Source organism: Suillus clintonianus (genome assembly GCF_016758775.1).
Source record: "Suillus clintonianus strain FC179 chromosome Unknown DEU56scaffold_55, whole genome shotgun sequence".
NCBI classification, from domain to species: domain Eukaryota; kingdom Fungi; phylum Basidiomycota; class Agaricomycetes; order Boletales; family Suillaceae; genus Suillus; species Suillus clintonianus.
Window position 1 is genome coordinate 1 of NW_024539279.1, and position 21,294 is coordinate 21,294.

The 21,294-nt window shown below is 48.9% G+C and overlaps 8 protein-coding genes across 8 annotated transcripts; 3 read left to right on the forward strand and 5 right to left on the reverse strand.

Moving 5' to 3' along the window:
* Positions 1–16: 16 nt before the first annotated feature.
* Positions 17–1,582, forward strand: DEU56DRAFT_902491 (CRAL TRIO domain-containing protein; the record flags this gene model as incomplete). The annotated part of the gene is made up of 5 exons (XM_041356597.1): positions 17–193; positions 274–414; positions 468–628; positions 685–1,232; positions 1,287–1,582. The coding sequence occupies 4 exons, from the start codon at positions 17–19 to the stop codon at positions 1,223–1,225; spliced, it is 1,020 nt and encodes a 339-aa protein (XP_041206540.1). The 3' UTR covers positions 1,226–1,232; positions 1,287–1,582.
* Positions 1,583–3,329: 1,747 nt separating this feature from the next.
* Positions 3,330–5,050, forward strand: DEU56DRAFT_813931 (CRAL TRIO domain-containing protein). Its single transcript, XM_041353694.1, has 4 exons — positions 3,330–3,732; positions 3,813–3,953; positions 4,007–4,167; positions 4,224–5,050. Exons 1-4 carry the CDS (start codon positions 3,547–3,549, stop codon positions 4,756–4,758), a joined length of 1,023 nt encoding a protein of 340 aa, XP_041206541.1. The 5' UTR covers positions 3,330–3,546; the 3' UTR covers positions 4,759–5,050.
* Positions 5,051–5,571: 521 nt separating this feature from the next.
* On the reverse strand, positions 5,572–6,420 carry DEU56DRAFT_813932 (uncharacterized protein; the record flags this gene model as incomplete). The annotated part of the gene is made up of 3 exons (XM_041353695.1): positions 6,228–6,420; positions 6,027–6,171; positions 5,572–5,973 (listed from the first exon to the last, which is right to left on the reverse strand). Exons 1-3 carry the CDS (start codon positions 6,312–6,314, stop codon positions 5,573–5,575), a joined length of 633 nt encoding a protein of 210 aa, XP_041206542.1. The 5' UTR covers positions 6,315–6,420.
* Positions 6,421–7,825: 1,405 nt separating this feature from the next.
* On the reverse strand, positions 7,826–10,227 carry DEU56DRAFT_813938 (uncharacterized protein). The gene is made up of 4 exons (XM_041353696.1): positions 10,119–10,227; positions 8,774–10,063; positions 8,571–8,715; positions 7,826–8,522 (listed from the first exon to the last, which is right to left on the reverse strand). Exons 1-4 carry the CDS (start codon positions 10,161–10,163, stop codon positions 8,122–8,124), a joined length of 1,881 nt encoding a protein of 626 aa, XP_041206543.1. The 5' UTR covers positions 10,164–10,227; the 3' UTR covers positions 7,826–8,121.
* A 73-nt stretch (positions 10,228–10,300) lies between these two features.
* Positions 10,301–11,516, reverse strand: DEU56DRAFT_813940 (uncharacterized protein). The gene is made up of 3 exons (XM_041353697.1): positions 11,259–11,516; positions 11,060–11,204; positions 10,301–11,004 (listed from the first exon to the last, which is right to left on the reverse strand). Exons 1-3 carry the CDS (start codon positions 11,349–11,351, stop codon positions 10,547–10,549), a joined length of 696 nt encoding a protein of 231 aa, XP_041206544.1. The 5' UTR covers positions 11,352–11,516; the 3' UTR covers positions 10,301–10,546.
* A 1,890-nt stretch (positions 11,517–13,406) lies between these two features.
* On the reverse strand, positions 13,407–15,377 carry DEU56DRAFT_872180 (uncharacterized protein; the record flags this gene model as incomplete). The annotated part of the gene is made up of 5 exons (XM_041355762.1): positions 13,407–13,466; positions 13,575–14,024; positions 14,089–14,148; positions 14,201–14,556; positions 15,365–15,377. 5 exons carry the CDS (start codon positions 15,375–15,377, stop codon positions 13,407–13,409), a joined length of 939 nt encoding a protein of 312 aa, XP_041206545.1.
* Positions 15,378–15,867: 490 nt separating this feature from the next.
* On the forward strand, positions 15,868–18,765 carry DEU56DRAFT_813952 (OPT oligopeptide transporter protein-domain-containing protein). The gene is made up of 12 exons (XM_041353698.1): positions 15,868–16,009; positions 16,071–16,143; positions 16,193–16,281; positions 16,337–16,448; positions 16,500–16,667; positions 16,717–16,989; positions 17,048–17,156; positions 17,204–17,244; positions 17,294–17,703; positions 17,755–17,895; positions 17,948–18,156; positions 18,212–18,765. Exons 1-12 carry the CDS (start codon positions 15,987–15,989, stop codon positions 18,598–18,600), a joined length of 2,037 nt encoding a protein of 678 aa, XP_041206546.1. The 5' UTR covers positions 15,868–15,986; the 3' UTR covers positions 18,601–18,765.
* Positions 18,766–19,011: 246 nt separating this feature from the next.
* On the reverse strand, positions 19,012–19,666 carry DEU56DRAFT_813955 (uncharacterized protein). The gene has a single exon (XM_041353699.1). The coding sequence runs from the start codon at positions 19,534–19,536 to the stop codon at positions 19,273–19,275; it is 264 nt and encodes an 87-aa protein (XP_041206547.1). The 5' UTR covers positions 19,537–19,666; the 3' UTR covers positions 19,012–19,272.
* Positions 19,667–21,294: the final 1,628 nt, after the last annotated feature.

Below are 21,294 nucleotides of genomic sequence, written 5' to 3' on the forward strand. Positions count from 1 at the left end.
TTGTTCAACGACTGCAATGTTCATTCACGTCCCACTCCCAGTCCCAACTCACCCGCATGAAGTTGAATCACCTCCAGCACTTTCCGAGAAGAACCAGACTTTATACGACTGTGTCCTTGAACACTTCTCTACCGAAGATTATGCGCTTCCGGATATCGACCAGGCACTGACGGTGGATGAAAAGTTCTGGCTGGTCGGTGCAACTTCTCTTCGTACTCTTCGACTTTGTGCATTTGGTTGACTCGCCCTACCTTGTCCTCTGGCGGCTAACAGTCATATGAGTGTCTTTTGAGATATCTACGTGCTACCAACTGGAACCCAAATACGGCCATAAAGCGCTTAGAAGATACGCTCAAGTGGAGACGTGAATTTGGGATCTACGACAAAATCACTCCGGAATATCTCGAACCAGAGGTACGAGGAAGCAAGTTCAAGTTCTTGGATGTTCACGTTTAATACCGATGAAGGCAGCAAACGGGAAAGGGTTTCTCTTCAGCTACGATGCTCACGGTCGGCCTGCCGTCCATGTGAACCCCTCAAAGCTGAGTGCCGAAGAGTCACCCCGTACAATCCAGTTCGTTATCTGGATGTTGGAACGCGCCGTTGACCTTATGGGTCTAGGTGTTGAGTAAGTGCCCTTCTACGCATTACATTTCTTCCAGGACTTATTTCAGCGTTATTTAGGACCCTCGCGGTACTGGCAGATTACGCGAACAACACCGGAAACCCATCATTTGGTATGGTCCGCACAGTGCTGGACATCATCCAAACACACTATCCAGAACGCCTCGGCCTTGCGCTCGTTGCACATCTTCCCTGGCTTTTGAATACATTTTTCAAACTAATGATGCCGTTTATGGATCCCTACACTCGGCAAAAATTCGTCTTCAACCCTGTCATCAATGAGAATGGTCTTTTTCGGACAACCGCGGACGCTGAAGCTTGGAGTGCCGACAGTGCATTACGAGTATTTGAGCCGGACCAGCTTATCCAGGAGGGCTGGAATGGCTCCCAGCCGTTTGTGTACTCCCATGCCGTTTACTGGGAAGCGCTAGTGAAACTATGTGAGGAGAGGCGGTCTAGCATGTTCGCGGCGTGGAACCGCATAGGGGGGAAGGTTGGTACTCGGGAGTGGGATGTTAAAGTTGCCGTTAGGGACGAGGCAATGAACACGCAGGTAGATGCAGAAATGGTGCCGGCGGAGGATGGCCAGTTTCAGTCTTGAGGAAACCGTAAGCATTTTATTGCCTGTTCGCTTTTCTTTCCTGACGCGCTAATTTCCCAAGTTCCGACAGCGGTGGATGGACATGTATGCGACAGAACAGGAAGTCGGAGTACAGAGCTATCTTTGTAATCGGCTTTGAGACTCCTGGAAGTTGATACCATGTCTTTGGCCATGCACCCCTGATAATGGAACGTACACCACGTACTACATCTGGCGTGAGGAAATGGAATGGGAATCCCCACAAAACTGCTCAACAAATTACCAGCGTTCTCAATTTGGGCTTTGGCGCTTAACGCACCCGAAGTACCTTGGGATACAATGACTGACGTATACATGAAGTGAAGCCATGACGCCCCCAGGACAACTTTGTCCAACAACTGTGATGTCGATTCACGTTCCACTCCCTCTCCCGATGCACTCGTACGATGCTGTGTCGCGTTCAGAATTTCCCGAGAGGGAGTAGGGTTTATATGACCGTGTCCTTGAACACTTCTCTGCAGCAGCTATATGCTTCTGGGTGTCGACCAGGAGGGCGCTGCACTGACAGTTGATGAAAGTTTGGCTGGTCGGTGCAACTAGTTATCGCACTCATCATTTTTGTGCATTTGGTTGACTAATGCTATAATCAACAGTCATACGAATGTCTTCTCAGATATCTATGTGCTACTAACTGGGATGCAGATACAGTCATGAAGCGTTTAGAAGATGCGCCTAAGTGGAGACGTGACTTCGGGATCAACGACAAAATCGCTCCTGAATATATCGAACCAGAGGTACTTACACTCGGATACAGAAGAGTCATAGAGGACCAACAACAGTTCACTGTCGCGAATCATCGTATTTTCACATTCTTCTTCTGATGTGTGGCTTTGCTCACAAGGGTCAAGGCATTCTTAGCGAGATGACTGCTCTGGCAATGGCATCAACCTTACCTCTTGTCCGAACGCCAATGCAGGAAATACCATCGAAGGAATGCCAACGGTTATCTTGCTCACCCCAATCATGCATCACCCCCAGTAGCGGAGGCAGCCGCAGTCAAGGTTAGATCGAGACATGACCGTCACCATCCGACTGGCTCTCCATAAACCTGCAAAATGGTTGAAAATAAGTAACTGATGACCGGCCACCAAGTGGGATCATTTGAGACTAGGGTTATGTTATTCGAGGATGAATAAGAGCGAGCGGCGGACTTGGTGGACGTATGATGATGATGTCTGTGCGAGACATGCCATCATCCAGCGTTTTTATGTTCGGAGTCAGGGGTGATGACCATTCCTGTTTTGAGTATGTAATGAAACAAATGTAAGACACGCTACCGTTGGTATTGCATCAATTTGCACTGACAGTCCGCAATTGAAGCTACGTGATGGAGCAGATGGGGCCTGGCTTGTAAGGCTATAAATAAAGAAAATGGAAGATCGATACAATCGTGGTAGTTAATAAAAAACAACCCATGAGTGGCGCGTGGCGCAGCGGGAGAGGCGGCGTACGAACAATGGATGTGGCAACGCTAGGAATACACCCATTACGACGTCGCAAAAGATGGACGCAACATCCGTGAAAGAGCAGTTCCAGGCGCAAGACGGTATTTTACAAACGTTAGTGGCACGGTACGCCCCATGGGGTGGAGCGCCAGTGTCCAGACAGTAGCCCCAATTGCAATACATGCGGACGTGGCCGCGGCAGCTACAGATATGATCCAGCAGCACCCCGAAGGAATGAACCGACCAAAGATTCAAGCAAGGAAATCCCAAAGTCACCGAATAAAGCAAGAACGGCCCATCGGCGGAGGGCCTTCGTGGCACTCCTGAGGATAAGGCTGACCAGATCATGATTAAATCTGAAATGGCATCGTAAAATCCAGCCCTTAGGTTGAAATCTTCCTTCGTTCTCCAACATCGCGCCCAATATCACATGGAGTGCACTAGATCAAAAAAAATGAAATGAAATGAACATCACATCGGCTTTTTAGGAACTTCTGAGAAGGACAAACCTGCCGTTAGGGCGCCGCAGTGGCTGGTTGAAACGTCGTAAGACAACCCAACAGGTCACGTGTACCCTTCAATCAAGAAGGTTGAACGACCTGTCACCTCACTCAGGCTCACTGAGTCCGACTGTCTTAAACCCTCTTCAACCTTCTTTATCAGGTCTAGGGAAAACTACTAGGAAAACCCCGCAAATCTGCTTAACAAGTTACTATGCAAATGCAGACAGTAGCGCTTCCAACCTTTTGGCGCCACTTCATTTAAGGCTGCCGAAAAAGCTTGAGATCACACATGATATATAATGTGAAACTAGGACAGCGCTAACCAACGACTACGATGTCGATTCACATCCCACTCCCAGTCCCGACTCACCCACATCAGTCTGCACCACCTTCAGCACTTTCCGAGAAGCAGCAGACTGTACATGACCATGTCCTCGAACATTTCTCTCCCGTAGACTATACGCTTCCGAATGTTGACCAGGAGAAGGCTGCGTTGACGGTGGACGAACAGTTTTGGCTGGTCGGTGCAACTTTTCATTGCGATATTGGATTTTGTGCATTTTGTTGACCTGCGCTACATTGTCTCATGGTGACTCACAGTCATATGAATGTCTTCTGAGATATCTACGTGCTACCAACTGGAATGCAGATGCGGCCATAAAGCGCATAGAAGATACACTCAAGTGGAGACGTGAATTTGGGATCTATGACAAAATCACTCCTGAATATATTGAACCAGAGGTACGAGGAGGAGTGAATATCTCAAGTTCACGTTTAATGCGTATGATTTGAAGGCAACTACTGGCAAAGAGTTTCTCTTTGGCTACGATACTCACGGTCGACCTGCCATCTATATAAGCCCCTCGAAGGTGGGTGCCGAAGAGACACCTCGTACAATCCAGCTCACTATCTGGATGGCCGAACGCTCTTTTGACCTTATGGGTCCCGGTGTCGAGCAAGTACCATTCTACGCATCACATTTCTTCCGTAACTTATTTCAGCGCCATCTAGGACCCTTGCATTGTTGGTGGATTATGCAGACAACACCACCAACCCATCGTTTGGCATGTGCCGCACTACGCTCGACATCATTCAAACGCACTATCCAGAACGCCTTGGCCTTGCGCTCATTTCAAATCTTCCCTGGCTTTTGAACGCATTTTTCAAATTACTCACAGCGTTCATGGATCCCTACACTCGGCAGAAGCTGGTCTTCAACCCTGTCATCAACGAGAATGGTCTCTTCCGAACGGCTGCGGATGCGGAAGCTTGGGATGCCGACAGCGCATCACGAGTATTTGAGCCGGACCAGCTTATCGAGGAGGGTTGGAACGGCTCCCAGCCGTTCATGTATTCCCATGTTGTGTATTGGGAAGCGCTTATAAAGCTATGCGAGGAAAGGCGCTCTAGGATGCTCTCGGTGTGGCATCGCATGGGCGGGAAGGTCGGAATCAAGGAATGGGACGTTAAGGTTGCTGTCAGAGACGAGACGATAGAAGCACATGTAGATGTGGACGGAGCGGAGAATGGCCAGCTTCAGTCGTGAGGGAGCAGCCAAGCATCCATTTTCAATGAAATTTCTTTCTGACGTGCTAACGTCGACCCAATCTACACGCATGTACGTCTGTTGGGTTGTTCTGCAGACTTGCTTGTAATTCCAAATGTATTGTGCTTTCAGGTCTGTCAGAGAACAGTCATTACTGAATTGAAGACCAACTAAAATTACAGGCTGTCAGCTACTAATCCATTATGACGCGGCGCGCGTAAGATCAGCGATGTTATAATACGAGTCCATGTCATTGGGGACAAGATTATTGTAAAAACGACTATGGCAGCCAAGAGGGATGCGCTCGTCGCTCGAGCGACGAGCTCGGTCCAAAGGAGCACAGCCACTGAATCGTGAGTCCTGTAGCGGTTTATTCTGTGGTCGCAACATTAACTCGTCTACCATTATCTTCCTGTAACTTGCATTATCACTTCGACGACTACAAGAGATGGCGTTCTCAGTCCAACCTTCCCACCAAGTTCAACCAACGAGCTCCCTGCTCCCCTCAACGCTCCACCCACCCAGCCGCAATCTTCTCGTCGTAGCATTTATCAAGGGATTTGATATTGGTCCGGAATGTTTAAACCGATATCCTGGATATCTCTACTGGCACTAACCGCCCACTCATACTTACACCAACCGCTCTCGAAGCTTGATCGCTTGAGTGTCCGCCCAGGTGCTTACTTGTAAATTGAAGGCATACAGTCGCTGCAACTTTGACGCTTTAAGCTCAGTTTTTTCCACTCTCGAGCCCATATCATGACCCTACGACCACCCTGGATATAAAGGATCAATATCAAAGAACAAGTGCACATTAACGATTACGCCTGAGCGTTAGCACTGTCTCCATGTCTAATGCAGTACGTGGGCTGAATAAGATCTGCTGTGACAAATATCGATCATTGATTGCGATAACCGAACAAAAGAATGATCGCCGAAGGTGGCCCCTTGGATCTGGCCATGACGATAAGCGGTGCACGACCTCGTTTTCAGAGAGCCCGTTGAACAGAAAGAGGTAGTGTCGAAGAGGCTGGACTGATACTTCTTCCTCATCTATAGTGATCTTGACAACCAGTCGTTCCTGATCTTGAGGATACTTGCGCCGCGCTGCGGCGACCTGGCTTTGAATATGCCCCCACCTGCACAAGACCTCGTGAGCTTCTAGGCCAGATAGCAGACAGAGACTACGTTTCACGTAGTGTGGTGTCGACGAGCCTGGACAGGTTGTCAATGAAAATGATGCGCAGCTGAACACCGCAAAGACTTGCCAACAGCTGCCTTCAAGAAATTACAGCTCCATCTGTGATGACTGGACCAGGAATCACGTTGGCATCGCTTTGAGCAGTACCGCACAACTTGACATCCCGAACATTGTCTAAGCTGAATATCCTCTGCGGTATCATCACAGTAGCACTGTTCTTAGAGGTAAGTTGGTCGGCAGGAACGAAAGAACGGGGTCTGTCACTGACTCGTAGAATCCAACCCTTTTTATTGGGTGATGGCCGCCTTATCATTTCCTCCCTGGACCTGAGACTGACATATAATCGTATCTTCATCTCGACCGCGAACCAGCGCTCCCGGATGGTATCGTCTTGGCTTGAGATCGATCCGAGAGCATTAGACCAGGAGTCCACGTGTTTCCACGCGTAGGTCAAGATTTTGTCGTGTACAAGGTAATCGTATAATATCATAAGAACACTTATGTCGATATTATTAAGATCCACCTCCAGAGGTCTGGAAGGACCCAACGCTGTTTCAAAGGCATGCGAGCGGAGAGCTTGATGTAACACCGAGATAGTGTCATCGGCACGGTCAAGGAGATCACTGAGGTACTGAAAACTCCAGGAGAGTGATGGTTTGAGTCTCTGCTCCGCAGTCTCTGTGGAAGAAAGAAGAAGCTGAATAGCACGGGAAGCCGAGAAAATCTCTCTGATAGATTGTCGGAGGATGCATTCTTCCCGTATCGCAGGGCTGCGCTTGCTCACTTCCCTGATAAATCTAACACAGAACGAAAGCATGGGTGCAAGCAGCTCGAGGGACGTTGGCAGTCTCGAGATTGCATCAGGGTCCTGGGCCATTGATAGTATGCTCTTGACATACTTCACAGCCGTAGATGCGACAGTGCCAGTGTCACCTGACACTTCAAGTACGACGGCCATGAAGGCTTCGTTGCGCATGCACCTTGTAGCCAAAATAGGGATGATAAGTTCAAGAGGAGTGAGGTAACGATAGCACGAATGAGATAATGGATGTTGGACGCTGAAAAGCGCATCCTTGTCTGTTATTTTGAGGGCCAGCAACCACAACTCTACGATCAGGCGGTAAAGGGAGGGCGTGGTAGCGAGCGATGATGTAAATCCGTCACTCGCGTGAAAGCCATATTGAAGTATCTTGCCAACTAGACCAATGACAAACTTCTTGTCGACGGGCCTATAGTTGGCTCTGCACATAACGAACTGGTCATGAAAGAAGAGAAGCCAGGGAACGACACGGTCCCAGGCGGAGATGAGATATTGTTTTGCCTCACTTGCAGTACCAAAACCATTGTCGATATTGCCAAAGGTTGTCACGATCCCGACAAGTGACCACCGAGCGAGCTCGATATCAGTGATAGCGGCTGGAGTTGACCTTGCAGGAACACGATCTAGGTCGAGGTGGATGTAAAACATCGGCTGTAGTATGCGTAACTCAGATTCGGAGCAATCGGTAAGTCGATCGCAGAGCTGCTGAAAGTCTGGAACTGAGCGGTTCAGCACTCCCTGGACCAGCATCTGAGCAATTAAATATGCCAGTAAGCAGCAATAACAAATCAAAGATCGATCACAAATCGCTCACCTGTACATCCTGGGGCAGCTGGGACAGTAGTGTCTCTAAGATCATCCTCAGTCACGGTAAAAATTGACAGGCGGTGAGCCGTGACTGAGTCTCTCGCAGGCAGATCAGGTAGAAAGACTTGGGATAGGGCGATCGTTCCTCATCATGATGTTCATTAGGGCTCCGTGAAAAACTACCCACATTCAGATATGAATCAGACAATATTAATTTTGAATGCCGACTTGAGGTCAAAGTCGAGAGTAGAGATACATTTTATACGTAATATGATAAAAGTAGCTTAGAGGTCACACAGCATCCTGACCTCGCAATTGAAGCCAAAAACTGCAACATGGTTAGATCTAGACTATTGTGCCGCCGTGTAGAGATATGCATGAGGGGTAAACAGAGCGAAGGCATAGTGAACTGGAGAGACCAATGAACGCACTTCTGGATAATCAGTACGTGCTATGATCCAAGTTGTGTCGTCCAGGCGGCAGATCAATGATCAAGCGCAAGCGAGACCTGCCGATCAATAAGAATTCACGCACATTAACAGTTACGGCTGAGCATTGACACTGTCTCCATGTCTAATGCAGTACGTGGACTGAATAAAATCTGCCGTGACGTAAATCGATCGCCTATCGTGACAACCAAACAACAGAATGATCTGCGAAGGTGAGCCCTTGGATCTGGCCAGGATGATAGACGGTCCACGACCTCATTTTCAGATAGCCCATTGAAGAGGAAGAGATAGTGTCGCAGAGGCCGAACTAATTCGTTACCCTTATCAAGAGCGAGCTCGACCACGAGTCGTTCCCGATCTTTCGGGAATTCACACTGCGCAGCGACAACTAACTTCCGAATATTGTCCCAGTTGCGCTGCAGCTGGCTGTCTTCTAGGGCAGCTAGCAGACGGAGACTACGTTTCACATAGTGCGGCATCGATGACCCTGGACGCATTGTCAGCGGTAATGCGCATCGCTGAACAAAAGGCTTACCGACAGCTGCCTTCAAAAAATAACAGCTCAATCTGTGGTGACTATACCAAGAATCACGCTGGCAGCGCTTTGAGCAGTACCGCACAACCTGACATCCCGCACATTGCCTGAGCCGAACGTCTTCCACACTATCACCACAGTAACACTGGTAGGTAGTGAGTTGACCGGTCAGCAGCAATGAAGCAATGAAGTCTGTGACTGACTTGTAGAATTTCACATGATGGCCACCCTATCGCTTCCTCCTTCAATTTGGACTTCAGCATCCCATATAATCGTATCCTCCGCTCTAACATGGACCAGAAATGCCAGAGGTTTTCGTCTTCTCTCACGATTGGTCCGAGAGCATCAGACCAGGCATCCACATGTTTGGAGACGTAGGTCAAGATTTTGTCGTGAACAAGGTGATGGTGCAATATACCCAAAAAAGCCCCATTGATATTATGAGGATCTGTCTTCGCCTCCTCCACGGGCCCGGAAGGATCTATACGTACTATCGTTTCAAAGGCATGGGCGCGGAGTGCTTGATGGAGCACTGAGACAGGATCGACGGCATGTTTAAGGAGAAACATGAAGTATGGAAAACTCGAACCGAGGGCCCCCGCCATTTTACAAGGGAGAACAGGCTGGAGAACACGGAGAGTCGAGAAAATCTCTTTGACAGATTGTCGGATGATGTATGCTTCCCGCATCGCAACACTATGCCTGCTTGTTGTTGCGATTAATGTGACAGAGCACATAAACATTGGTCCAAGCATCTTCAAGTTGGGCGTGAGAGCCGAGCAGTCTATATCAGCTTCCTTAGCTATCGATCGTATGTGCTTGACATACTTCAGAGCCGCAGAAGTGAAGGGGCCAATGCCGCCTGACACTTCGAGCAGTATGGTCCTAAAGGATTCGGACATGCATTGAGCAACCAAGAGGGGGCCGATAACACGAATAGAAGTGATGCAAGCGAAGGATTGATATGAAACGCACACAACATCCTCGTCTTTGGTTTCAAGGGCTAACAACCACAACTCTGCGATCGGACGATAAAGGGTGGGAGTGGTAGCGAACACTGTGTTCCTGCTGGGGGCATGGTGGATTTCAACGACCCCAACATGAAACAGTATGCTAGCAACAAGCCTGATGGCAGACATCCTGTCGAAGGGCCTATAATTGGCTCTGCGCATAATGAACTGGTCATGAAAGAAGACAAGCCACGGGGCGACACGGTTCCAGGCGGAAAGAAGATATTGTTTTGAACCCGAGTCAACAACACTAGAACCATCGATATAGCCCAAAGTTGAAACGATTGCGACAAGTGAGTTGTAGGCGAGCTTGATATCGGTGGTAGCGGCTGGAGTTGACTTTGCAGGAACGCAATCTGGGTCGAGGTGCATGTAGAACACTGGCTGCAGTATACACATCTGATGTGCGGAGCAATCTACAAGTCGATTGCAGAGCTGCTCAAAGCCTGCTACCGAACGATTCGACACACTCTGGACCAGACTCTGAGCAATATACCAGTAAGCAAGGATAAGAAATTAAGGATCGATCAACACTCGCCTGTACGCCCTGGGGTAGCTGTGACAGTAGTGTCGCCGAGATCATTATTTCTTGGTAAAAATGGGTCACGGTGGTGACTGAGTTCTGGCGTCACTACAGTAGGCAGTCCATATATAGAAAAACTTAAGAAGTCCGATCTTGGTCCGGTCGTTCCCCATATTCAATCACAAGTTGCCGATTCGAGGTCCAATACATTTTGTACATACCAAGATGACAAAGCTTAGAGGTGCCCAGGTAACTGCAACATTACAAGTAAGTAGCTCCTTGATTGCAAACATGATGCTGAGATATGCGCGAGGGGCAAACGGAGCGAAAATATGGTCGACTGGAGAGAGGTAATCACTACGTGCTATGACTGCGTCGTCCCCGTTGGGGGGACGGCCCAGATTATGCCGCTACCATATGCCGCAACCCTGACACAATGCAGATCAATGAACAAGCACAGTTGAACAAGACCCGAGCAACAAGAATTCACGTACATTAAAACGCCTCAGACGGCCCAACCTCATCTCCATGTTCAATGCAGTACGCGGACTGAACAAAATCTGCCGTGAATAGTATTGGTCGTTTATCGCAATAACCGAACACAAGAATGATTGACGGCCCCTGAATTCTTTCTTCATGTTCCAGGACGATAGGCTTTCCACCACGTCATTTTCAGAGAGCCCATCGAACAGGAAGAGGTAATCCCGAAGAGGGCGAACTGATATGTCAAGCTTATCTACACCGAGCTCCACCACGAGTCGATCCTGATCTGTCGGATATTGGCGCTGCGCAGCGGCAACCAACTTCGGAATATCGTCGGCCCCCTGGCACGACATCTGTCTGTCCTCTAAGGCAGCCAGCAGACGAAGACTACGTTTCACGTGGTGCGGTGTCGATGAGCCTGGACACATTGTCAGCGGAAATGATGCACATCCTTGAACATCGAAAAGACTTGCCGACCGCTGCCTTGAGAAATTTACAGCTCCACCTGTGGTGACTATACCAGGAATTACGCTGGCATCGCTTTGAGCAGTACCGCACAACCTGGCATCCCGCGCATTGCCTGAGCTGAAGGTCTTCCGGAATGTCACTACAAGAACACTGGTAGTAAGTTGACCGATCAGCAAGAACGAAACAACGAGGTCTCTGACTGACTTTTAGAAACCAGCCCTTTTCGTTGGATAATAACCGCCCTATCATTTCCTCTTTGGACCTGAGAGTGACATATGATCGTATCGTCCGCTCCATTGCGGACCAGTCGTTCCAGAGGTTTTCGTCTTGTTTCGCGATTGGTCCGAGAGCTTTAGACCAAGCGTCTACATGTTTGCAGGTGTAGGTCAAGATTTTGTCGTGAACAAGATAATGGTATAATATCTCAAAAAAATCCGCGCTGATGGTATGAAGATCCGCCTCCACCTTCACGGGTCCGAAAGGAGCCATAAGCACAGCTGTTTCAAGGGCATGTGCGCGGAGAGCTTCATGGAAAACTGAGACAGGGCCATCGGCACGTTCAAGGAGGAAGAAGAGGTACTGAAAACTCGAGGCGAGGGCTTGCTCCGTGCTCCCTGTACCAGGGATAAGAGGCTGGAGAATACGGAGAGCCGAGAAGATATTTCTGATGGAATGTCGAAGGATGAATCCTTCCCGTATTGCAGCACTGTGCATGCTCGTGTCTATGATGAATCTAACACAACTCGAAAACATTGTCACAACTTGAATCAGCTCGATCCGGACAGCCGCGGAGGTTATATCAGGGTCCTTGGCCATTGATGGTATGACCTTGATATACTTCAGAGCTGCAGAAGTGAAGGGGCCAATGCCACCTGACACTTCGAGTAGTATAGTCACAAAGGATTGGTGGCGCATGCATTCTCCAACCAAGAAGGTGGTGACAAGTCGAAGAGAAGTGATAAGACCGAGGGAATGCAATGGCACTTGAATGCTCAATACATCCTCGTCTTTTGTTTGGCTCGCTAACACCCACAACTCTGCGATCGGGCGGCAAAGGGTGGGCGTGGTAGCGAGTTTTGAGTTCCCGTCAAGGTCGCGGCCAGCGATTAATGCATGAAACAGCATGCTGGCAACAAGTTTTATGGCAGGCGTCCTGTCGACGGGTCTATAGTTGGCTCCGCACATAATGAACTGGTCATGAAAGAAGAGAAGCCAGGGCGAGACACGGTGCCAGGCGGAAAGGAGACATTGTTTTTCCGAATAAACATCGAATTTGCCCAAAGTTGTGATAATCCCGGCAAGGGACCACCAGGCGAGCTCAATATCGGTGGTAGTGGCTGGAGCTGACTTTGCAGGAACACGATCTGGGTCGAGATGGATGTAAAATACTGGCTGCAGTATGCATAACTCAAATTCGGAGCAATCGGCAAGTCGATCGCAGAGCTGCTGAAAGTCTATTACTGAGCGGTTCAGCACTCCCTGGACCAGCGTCTGAGAAATACCAGTAAGTGGCGATAAAAATCCAAGGATCGATCGCAAAACACTTACAAGTACATCCTGGGGCAGCTGTAACAGAAGAGTCTCTGCTAAGATCATTCTCAGTAAAAATGGATGATGACTGCACAGTGCGCACTGCAAAGAGTCGTGGTATAGTTTCCCATAGGAAATAGAAGAATCGTTCCTTCGTGTTCAAACCATCAACCACAGTGCGCTTATCACGATATCGATATCGATCGTCTGGATCTTATCAAGCTTCCTCCTGAGAAACTTGTGAAGCCAAGTCAAAGTTGAGACTCGAGAGTCAAAATGAAGTTCAAATTACTTTGTAAAATGAACCTGTGACTCAAACGTCTTTCGAGCTGACCGTCGACCGTCAACAACACCATGACCTTCTCGCAATTGAAGTGTCGAGCGTAAACTGCAACATTAGACAAGTAAGTAACTATAAGTGTATTGTGCGTGTGCAGTGCTGAGGTGTGCGTGGGGGTAAACGGAGCGAAAGCATAGTCGACTGGAGAGCAATGAACGTAGCAACGATGGGTAATCACTACGTGCTATGACTGTGCCGTCCCCATCGGGGGAGGAACAGGCTGAAGGGCCCCGTCGTACGGGCAATGATGTAGTTCTGGACTATGCAAATGATACGATGATGGTCCAATCATGATACCCAGGATGATGCATATAGAAGGCCGAAGTAGTCCGGTTGAGTACGGAAAGGTTCGGGAACCCTCTGCGAGCGGATGTGGGCAGGAGATAGTGGTATGAAGTCGCTTGACGTGTAAGACAGCTGCGTCTGTCGAGATAGGAGAGTAGCATGGAATACCAATTAGGCAGTTGCAAGAGTCGAAAGCATCATGCGCCCTGAGGCGTTGGCTGCTGCATCGGCATTTCTCTCGCCTGCCCTTGAATGTCCTGCAAGAAGCGCATGAGTTCATATTACTCTTCCATATGAAAATTACGATCATGGTAGCCTCATGGCCCATAATCAAAAAAAGAGATTAGACTAAATCAGAGGCTCACCATCCTTGGCCTTTTAACCGGTCTTGGACGAACTCCATTCGACCCCGCACGGACTCCAGCCACACCGACAGACATGTTCGCACCGTTCACACTCGAGTTGTGCGGTAGCACAGGGCCATCCTCGAGTTCACGCTTCTTGCCTCGCATGCCGCCGAGAGCGGATGTATCTGGCCGTTGTGACACGGCAGTGCTCGGCACAGCTGATCGTGGTGCAGCGCTTGTCGGTGTAGTTATCCGAGTTGATGCTGTATGGGGCGGTATTGCTACAGCAGGAACATGAGGCTTTGAATGAATGGGTTGCACTTGCGATGTTGCTGGCGGTTGTTGTGCGGATGGTTGGTCTGGATTTGATGGTGCCACCTGTGGCGGGGAGAGCGTACCGGGTGCTCCGGGTATGACTCCCGGCACAAGACCTTGAGCTTGAGCACGTGCGAGTTTTTTGAGCTCTTTCTGCAAGTGGCAAATACATGACGTTCTAAATGACAAAGCTTAGAGATGAGAAAGTCGCACATACCCGTTTTCTCCTGTCTTCCTTTGCCTGTGCAGATTCCACGACCAAAGTACTCGCATTCCACTAGTGTAGAATCATTAAAATACGAGTATGGTGTGAGGAAAGAAGAGCGTACCCCTTTCAGGCCTTCCGCACTGACGGTGAACGCTTCCCTCTGTGTCCGGTCATCGAACTCAGTGATTGGTATGCGTTGTTTTGGTGGAACCTGCATCATCATGGTAAGGTAGTCGTCCTTCTTCATCGAGTGCTTCCCAGGAACACTCTTTATGAGGAATCGGTAAGAATTCTTTTTCATTTTGTCATCACTGTCTGGAAGAATGGCGACTGGTGTAGGTGGTGGCATAGAAGCGTGTGGCAGTGGAACCTGGGAAGGAATGGATGGACGGACATGCTTGTCATAAGCAGAGTGAAGATTAAAGCGAGCGAGAAGGTCCTGCGTGCTTGCAAGGGATGTTCGTGGAGGGGGATGTGCTGTAATTCGTGAGATTAGTCGGGTGTGAAAAGTAGTAATCAAACGCCATGAGAATGAAAACAACTAGTAGTGGGCCCGTACCAGCTGGTGGTGGTAGAAACACAAAATTAGTGTCTTGGGGGATAGTTGACGGGCCTGCAACGGCGTTCTGATGATTATTTAGGTCATCCTCGACGTCCATGTCGAGTGGCGAGAAGAACGAGTGAAGATCAGAATCACACTCTGAAAGCGCGTAAATCTTAGGCTGCCCGAGTTATCCGAGGCGACGCCGAAGATCAGAAAAGCAGCGTGCTCGCAGATGTCGCCGTAATTACCGACGATGAGCAAAGGCTGTTGGTCGCCGTCGTCGTCGATGGCAGGGACAAGGGGATCCGACAAGTTGACACCTCAAGAGAATATCGGCAAAGATTAGTCAGCCACACGTGGCTTGGCCGGAAGCTACGTGTTTACCAAATATTACCAATTTAAAATTGTTTATCACAAAAATCACACTCAGCATCAGCCCTAGGAACGACTGTCTTTCTTCTATATGGGGAGACTACATCAGCCTGGAGCTCGAGCACTTCTTACCAAGGGCTACAAAATGGACGGGAGACCGCTGTTGGTAGGCACATAATACGACGCACTGCCTGCAACGTTTACTACAAGAAGAGGAACCAAACACTAGAATCAGTGCTCGCAGTCGGGGACTGGCGTCACTACACTCATATATTTTAATCGGAGGTCCAGGAGAATTCTGTTTGTCTACCTCAAGCGCAGAATGACGATAAAGTTTTGGAAGGGAAAGAGATGTTGACATCAGTCAACCGACAAGCACCATTCCACGCAGCCTCTCGGTTTCAAAACATTCAAAATCCTCGGCTGTCAAAGTATCTACTTCCCCCTTTCACACACATGTGATGGCATCGACCATATCCACTACAACCGGGCGATGGACGCGACGCCTCTCGAAGCTTGTCCCGGGTTTACGCTGAGAGATGACGTCTCCCGCTTTTTGCGGGTCGCCTTTTAGTGCCCAGGCCAAGAGAGGAGCGGCCATTGACTTCTCATAGAGGTATATTGGCGCGACGGAGCTGTCGGTTGAAGTAGTACTATGGTGTTCATCTGATGCATTTTGTTGTTGAAAACAGTGCGTGCCACTGCGCGAGTCATTATGATTTCGAGGCATTAGCTATATGGCCATGGGTGGTACATAAGCTTTTATTCCATCACGCCAACTTCTCGAACCGCCGAACGCTAGATGGAAGGAGAATCCAACGAGACTAGTACTGAGCCTGATATCAGGCATGAACGGAGACCATACTACATAGGGGTCAATTAGCCAAAATAAGCGATTCCCACACCTTCGAACACGAGGACTGAGCAGTCTTACTGAACCCCATCGTGCACAGTGCGCTTAGAGATCACTGACTCTTCAGTGAGAGACACCATGGACGTAAGGACCTGGATGAGGTCAGGACCGTTTCAAATTTCTATGGGGTTTTCTTCGGGTGCTTACCGCGCAAAACTTCAGTAGGTTGCGGGAGCTTCGATGCCGTGGAGAGGTAGAGGTTTCAGAGACTCGTTCGAGCCAGGCCGAATTCACTGTGCGTAGTGCCATATGTCCTCTGTACACCTATATCTTACGTTCAACAGTTCCAAGCAGTTGCTATAGGCCTGCTAATAGGATGCTTGCTGTGCTTTACGAACTTGTACTTTGGATTGCAGACAGGATGGATTAGCATGTGAGTATCACTCAGTATCCAACAAGACAAGACAATTGATACTTTCGTCCCAAAGGATGTCACTTCAGTCCGCTTTAATTGGCTTCTTGCTGTCCAAGATGCTTCCAACCCCCCTTTCACCCCAGGAGATTATCGTAGTGCAGACCACTGCAGTTGCTACCGGCACGGTGGGTCACATTCACCTCATATTTAAAACCAGCTTATCGGTTCCTTCACAGATGCCACTAGCAGCGGGGTTTGTTGGAATTTTGCCTGCACTAGGTCTACTCGAGGAAGAAAAGGATGGGAGTCCACCAATTCATCTTTCTTGGCTTGCTGCCGTAGGATGGTCATGTTCAGTCGCATTTTTCGGAGTATTCTTGTCACCTCCCATTAGAAAGCAAGTTGTGCGTATTGCGAGTCTTCTTCATTGAAAGCCAGCCTGACGCTGAAAAGATCATCAAAGAGCAATTGGCGTTCCCATCTGGCACAGCTACCGCTCAGCTAATTTCCGTCCTACATCGAATGCCCCCTCCTGATACCACATTGCGACGCCGTTCCGGATACAGGGCAATTGATACTGAAGAATTAAGAGATTCAACCGCAGTCACAGACGAACCTGAGAATCATCAAGAAGCCGCAGAAGACGACTTTGACGAAAGAGAGGTTGTTCAGCGAGAAGGCTGGGAAGATCTGCTGTTGAGTTTCCTTGCTTCCGGGGCAATGACTGTAGGCAGTGCCAATATTCTTTTCGCTGGGTATATTCAGCTTATATCTATCTCTAAAGCTTGCCGCATATTTTTTCCCGATCGTCTTCGCGATTCCAATGTTCGGGAAGTACCTTGCCCGAGAATGGCTTTGGTCTTTCACTCCTAGTTTGTCGTATGTCGGTCAAGGTGCGCGTGGCTTCATCTAGTAAAGAGTATACTAAGAACTCACGAAGGCATTATCATGGGTTTCCCAACAACCTTGAGTATGAATTTGGTAAGTTTGACCCCCCAGTTGTGTAGCCGCCGTTTACCATTCACGTCAGGGCATGCTTGTGGGTTGGGGTATCTTGTCGCCTATGTCGAAGCACTCCGGGTGGGCTCCTGGTCCAGTCGGCGACATGTCTACAGGCGCGCGCGGCTGGATTCTCTGGGTATCTCTGGCCATTATGTGTGCCGACTCCCTCGTTTCTCTCCTTCCTCTTGTCTATGAGTATTGCACCAAGCTAGTGGTTCTGTATAGACCAACAAAGTCTGGCGACAATGCAGAAACGCATGAAGATCACGAAGTAGAAACCGCTGACCGACTTGTCCCAACGAAGTGGGTCATTTACGGTCTTATAAGCAGCATATTCGTTGGGACAATTTTGGTTTGGATCGTATTCGGAAATGACGGTATCAAACCATGGGCAACCCTGATCGGTTTCATGATGGGCGGATTACTCAGTATCCTGGGGTACGTTTTTCTATTCGATGATATTATGTCTCCGACTGATCACTCCACTAGGGTGCGGGCATTGGGAGAGACCGATTTGAATCCTGTAAGCGGACTGGGGAAGATCTCACAACTCCTCTTTGCTTGGATACAGCCTGGCAATGTGGTTGCGAACATCATTGCCGGAGGTGTTGCGGAAGCTGGCGCTCAACAGTACGTTTCTCCTTCACTACAATGTTTAATATACACTGAAGAGCAATATCAGAGCTGGAGACCTTATGCAGGACCTTAAGACTGGCCATCTGATACGTGCTTCCCCGAGAGCTCAATTCTATGGCCAACTCATCGGATCGTCATTATCAATCATTGTTTCAGCAACTGCCTACACCCTGTACCAACGAGCATATACGATACCCGGACCTTCTTTTCCTGCACCGACTGCGTACGTCTGGCTCAGCCTGGCTCGTCTTCTCCGTGAGATTTCATCGTTGCTAGCTGGTTCTGGCCGCTGATGTATTTCGTTTCGCAGGTGATGGACAACTTCCTCAAAACAGCGCCTCCTATATGGTGCTGTTTGCAATAATCTTTGGCGTCGTCGCAGGTGTCAAAGTCATGGCTACACAACGCAACCACCCCTATACGAAGTGGATCCCTTCTGGCATTGCATTCGCCATTGGCTTTCTCAACACACCATCTTTTTCCTTGGCACGTTTGGTCGGCGGGATCATCGAATTCATGTATCACAAGCGCGTTGCAAAGTCCGGAGGCGCGGATATTAGGTTGATTGTGATTGCAAGTGGCTTTGTGTTGGGTGAAGGAGTCATCAGCGTGATTTCTTTGGTGCTGAAGACGTATGGAGTGGGCGTGGCAAGTTGTTGGGGCTGTTCTGGGGGTATCTGCGCTGGCTGCCCAGCATAGGATTTCGACAGGGCGCATATGGGCGCGCGGGCAGGTAGCTTTGTTTTATAGCTTTCGTATTGCTTTGCGATGCTTGAAATGCATTATTTTTATTCCTAATTCTCTTTCAAATCTACCAAAAAACAATGTGCAACATAATGCAAGTATCGCGACGGCACTTCGTACAACATTTTCTTGCTCTCAGGTTGATGACCCGTGGTCGCACGCGAAAGTCGGTGATAGATCCGCGTACTGCTCAGTGTTGGAGAGCAATAACCTAGTCTCCTGTAATCAGATCTTGATATAATGAAGATAGTCGATCATTCTAGATATTTTAAGCGAATAACTAGGGATGAAGCAAGAAAGAACATCAAAGCTCATGGAGACATGTCGACTATGTGCCTTGCAAAATCAACAGTGTACGGTAAATTTGGTGCATGCTAATTTCCTGTCTATCTATCGGTGCTAAGTAGAAGAATGTACTTATGCTGTCCCGCCCCAATTTCATGCTTCAAGCTTCAAGCCTTGTCCAGGGTACCCGGGGGTATACTACATACAACAGGACTTCTCAACCTCCAGTAGCAGATATCGTTCCACTGCTTGATTACCCCAAACTACGCCTCTGCCGCCACCAAAGTCATTGTTCCACTCCCAATGGCCGAGCATCCGATCAAGGCTTCACGTGTTATACCATCAACCATACTGCATCGACGTGAAAGCAGAGACATGACTCACTGCCACGCTAGTAACAGACAAAGAAGATCTTCCACGCCGATAAGTCACGCGGTTACATCCAGGACGCAAACTACTCATCATACTCACGCATTCCCCAACAATGCAGCCTGAACAGGTTGAATCATGTACGCAATACCAAGGACATTCGTCACTTTCAGCGTCGCTGGCAGATGTTGATACTATCAAAGCAGCAACAACAGCGAAAACAAAGGAGAGACGCATTGCTTGAAGAGGATGTGATGTTGGGTCTGAAGGGGACAGTAGGAAAATATTTTCCTTTTATGCGCTGAATATTGTTCTTCACACCGGTGTAGGAGAGACAATCATCGCACCAATCAAGACAGGGCACGAAATACAGGGCCAGGTGAAATTGACGCGGTCCTGCCGCGCCTGCTGCGGTCGTGACGCGCCTGTGAGTTCAAACAACATTCTTATGTCGCTCGAACTGAATTTCAAACACTTTGAATATCCTGGTTAATGATAAGCTTTGCGTCTTTTCTCCGTCATGTGCTTGATAACTCGACGGGATTTTCGGACGTTGTCACAGTGGTCAGAGGCAGAGAAAGAATGTTGTTTATGCTTCGTTACTATTGTAGTAAAGTGAACGCAAAGTCCGTCCGTCCGAGCGGTTCGCTTGTAATCTGCATCCATGGTCGTGTGCGTGGCTATTTTGACGCGGTCCTGCCGCGGTCATGACGCGGCACCAACGAGCCTTGACGCGGCCACTGACGCGCCAGTGCAGGCGTTCCTATATATTCTGCATTCGACTCCCACATCAAGTTGGACGGGTTTATGACCATTCCTTTGTGATTTTGTTTTCGTTATAGGGACATGTACTACTAGCTACATTAATCAATGACCATTTTCTTTTCCTCCCTCTCTGGACCCTCCGAGTCTGTGGAGCACATCAACAATTAACATAGGATTGAATTAACTGAACAGGATACCAATACTTCCCGAGACGAGCCAAAGCTCCTTTGCCAACACTATAATTGAGTGGTCAGTCATATCCCAGCCAGAGTAAGGGTAGCTGTGACGAGGCTGTGCCGCGGCACTGACGCGGCATGTATGAGTTTTGACGCGGCGTGACGCGCATGTGACGCGGCATTGACGAGACATTGACGCGGCACAACATGTTTGACGCGGCACTGACGCGGCATGGGCTATGGTTGACGCGGCACTGACGCTGAAGTGGGCCTTGACGCGGCACAGGGAGGTGTGTATGGCGTTATATCTGCACATTTAATATTTGCGCGTTCCGCAGCTTGCGCGGTGCGCGTTTTCGTCGATGAGCCTCCGCATTCAAGAGGATGACTCGGAGACGTGGAGTTGTGTTGACAGCGTCAAAGCTCTTTAAAAAAAATACATCCCATGAACACCAGCGATCAGACAATTCGAGAACACAACGGTCAAGGTAGGTTGATCAGACAAAGGCTTGATTGCCAATACTGGCACCTATCAGTTCGAGTCTCGAGAACACAACGGTCAAGGTAGGTCGATCAGACGAGGGCTTGGTTGCCAATACTGGTAACTATCAGTTCGAGTCTCGAGAACACAACGGTTAAAGTAGGTAACGAGTGAAATCATGTACGTGACTGCAAATCATTAGTAGGTGATGCATCGCGTGGATGCGAGGTAGGAGTACGGAATGAGATGATGAGGATAGTAGTAGAACCACAATGTGCAATGAAAAAACAATCAAATTAGTGTGCCTGTAGACTGGGTCACTGTCAAATGTTGCGCGAGAGTATTGCGACTCTGCTCAAATGAGTCGGAGGCTGGCGAGATTCAACATAGAATGATGGGTGTCCCAGGGATTGATACATTCTGGTGCAAAAGGGTCGTCGTCCTGTATTTTGTTGCGCCACAGGACATCCGCCTCACTGACTGACACGAAGTCAGGTGGAGAGGGTAACTCATTAGCTGGCGCCGTGACTCGACTAGTACGAAACGACACTGTTTCTAAAATAATGCAAAGAT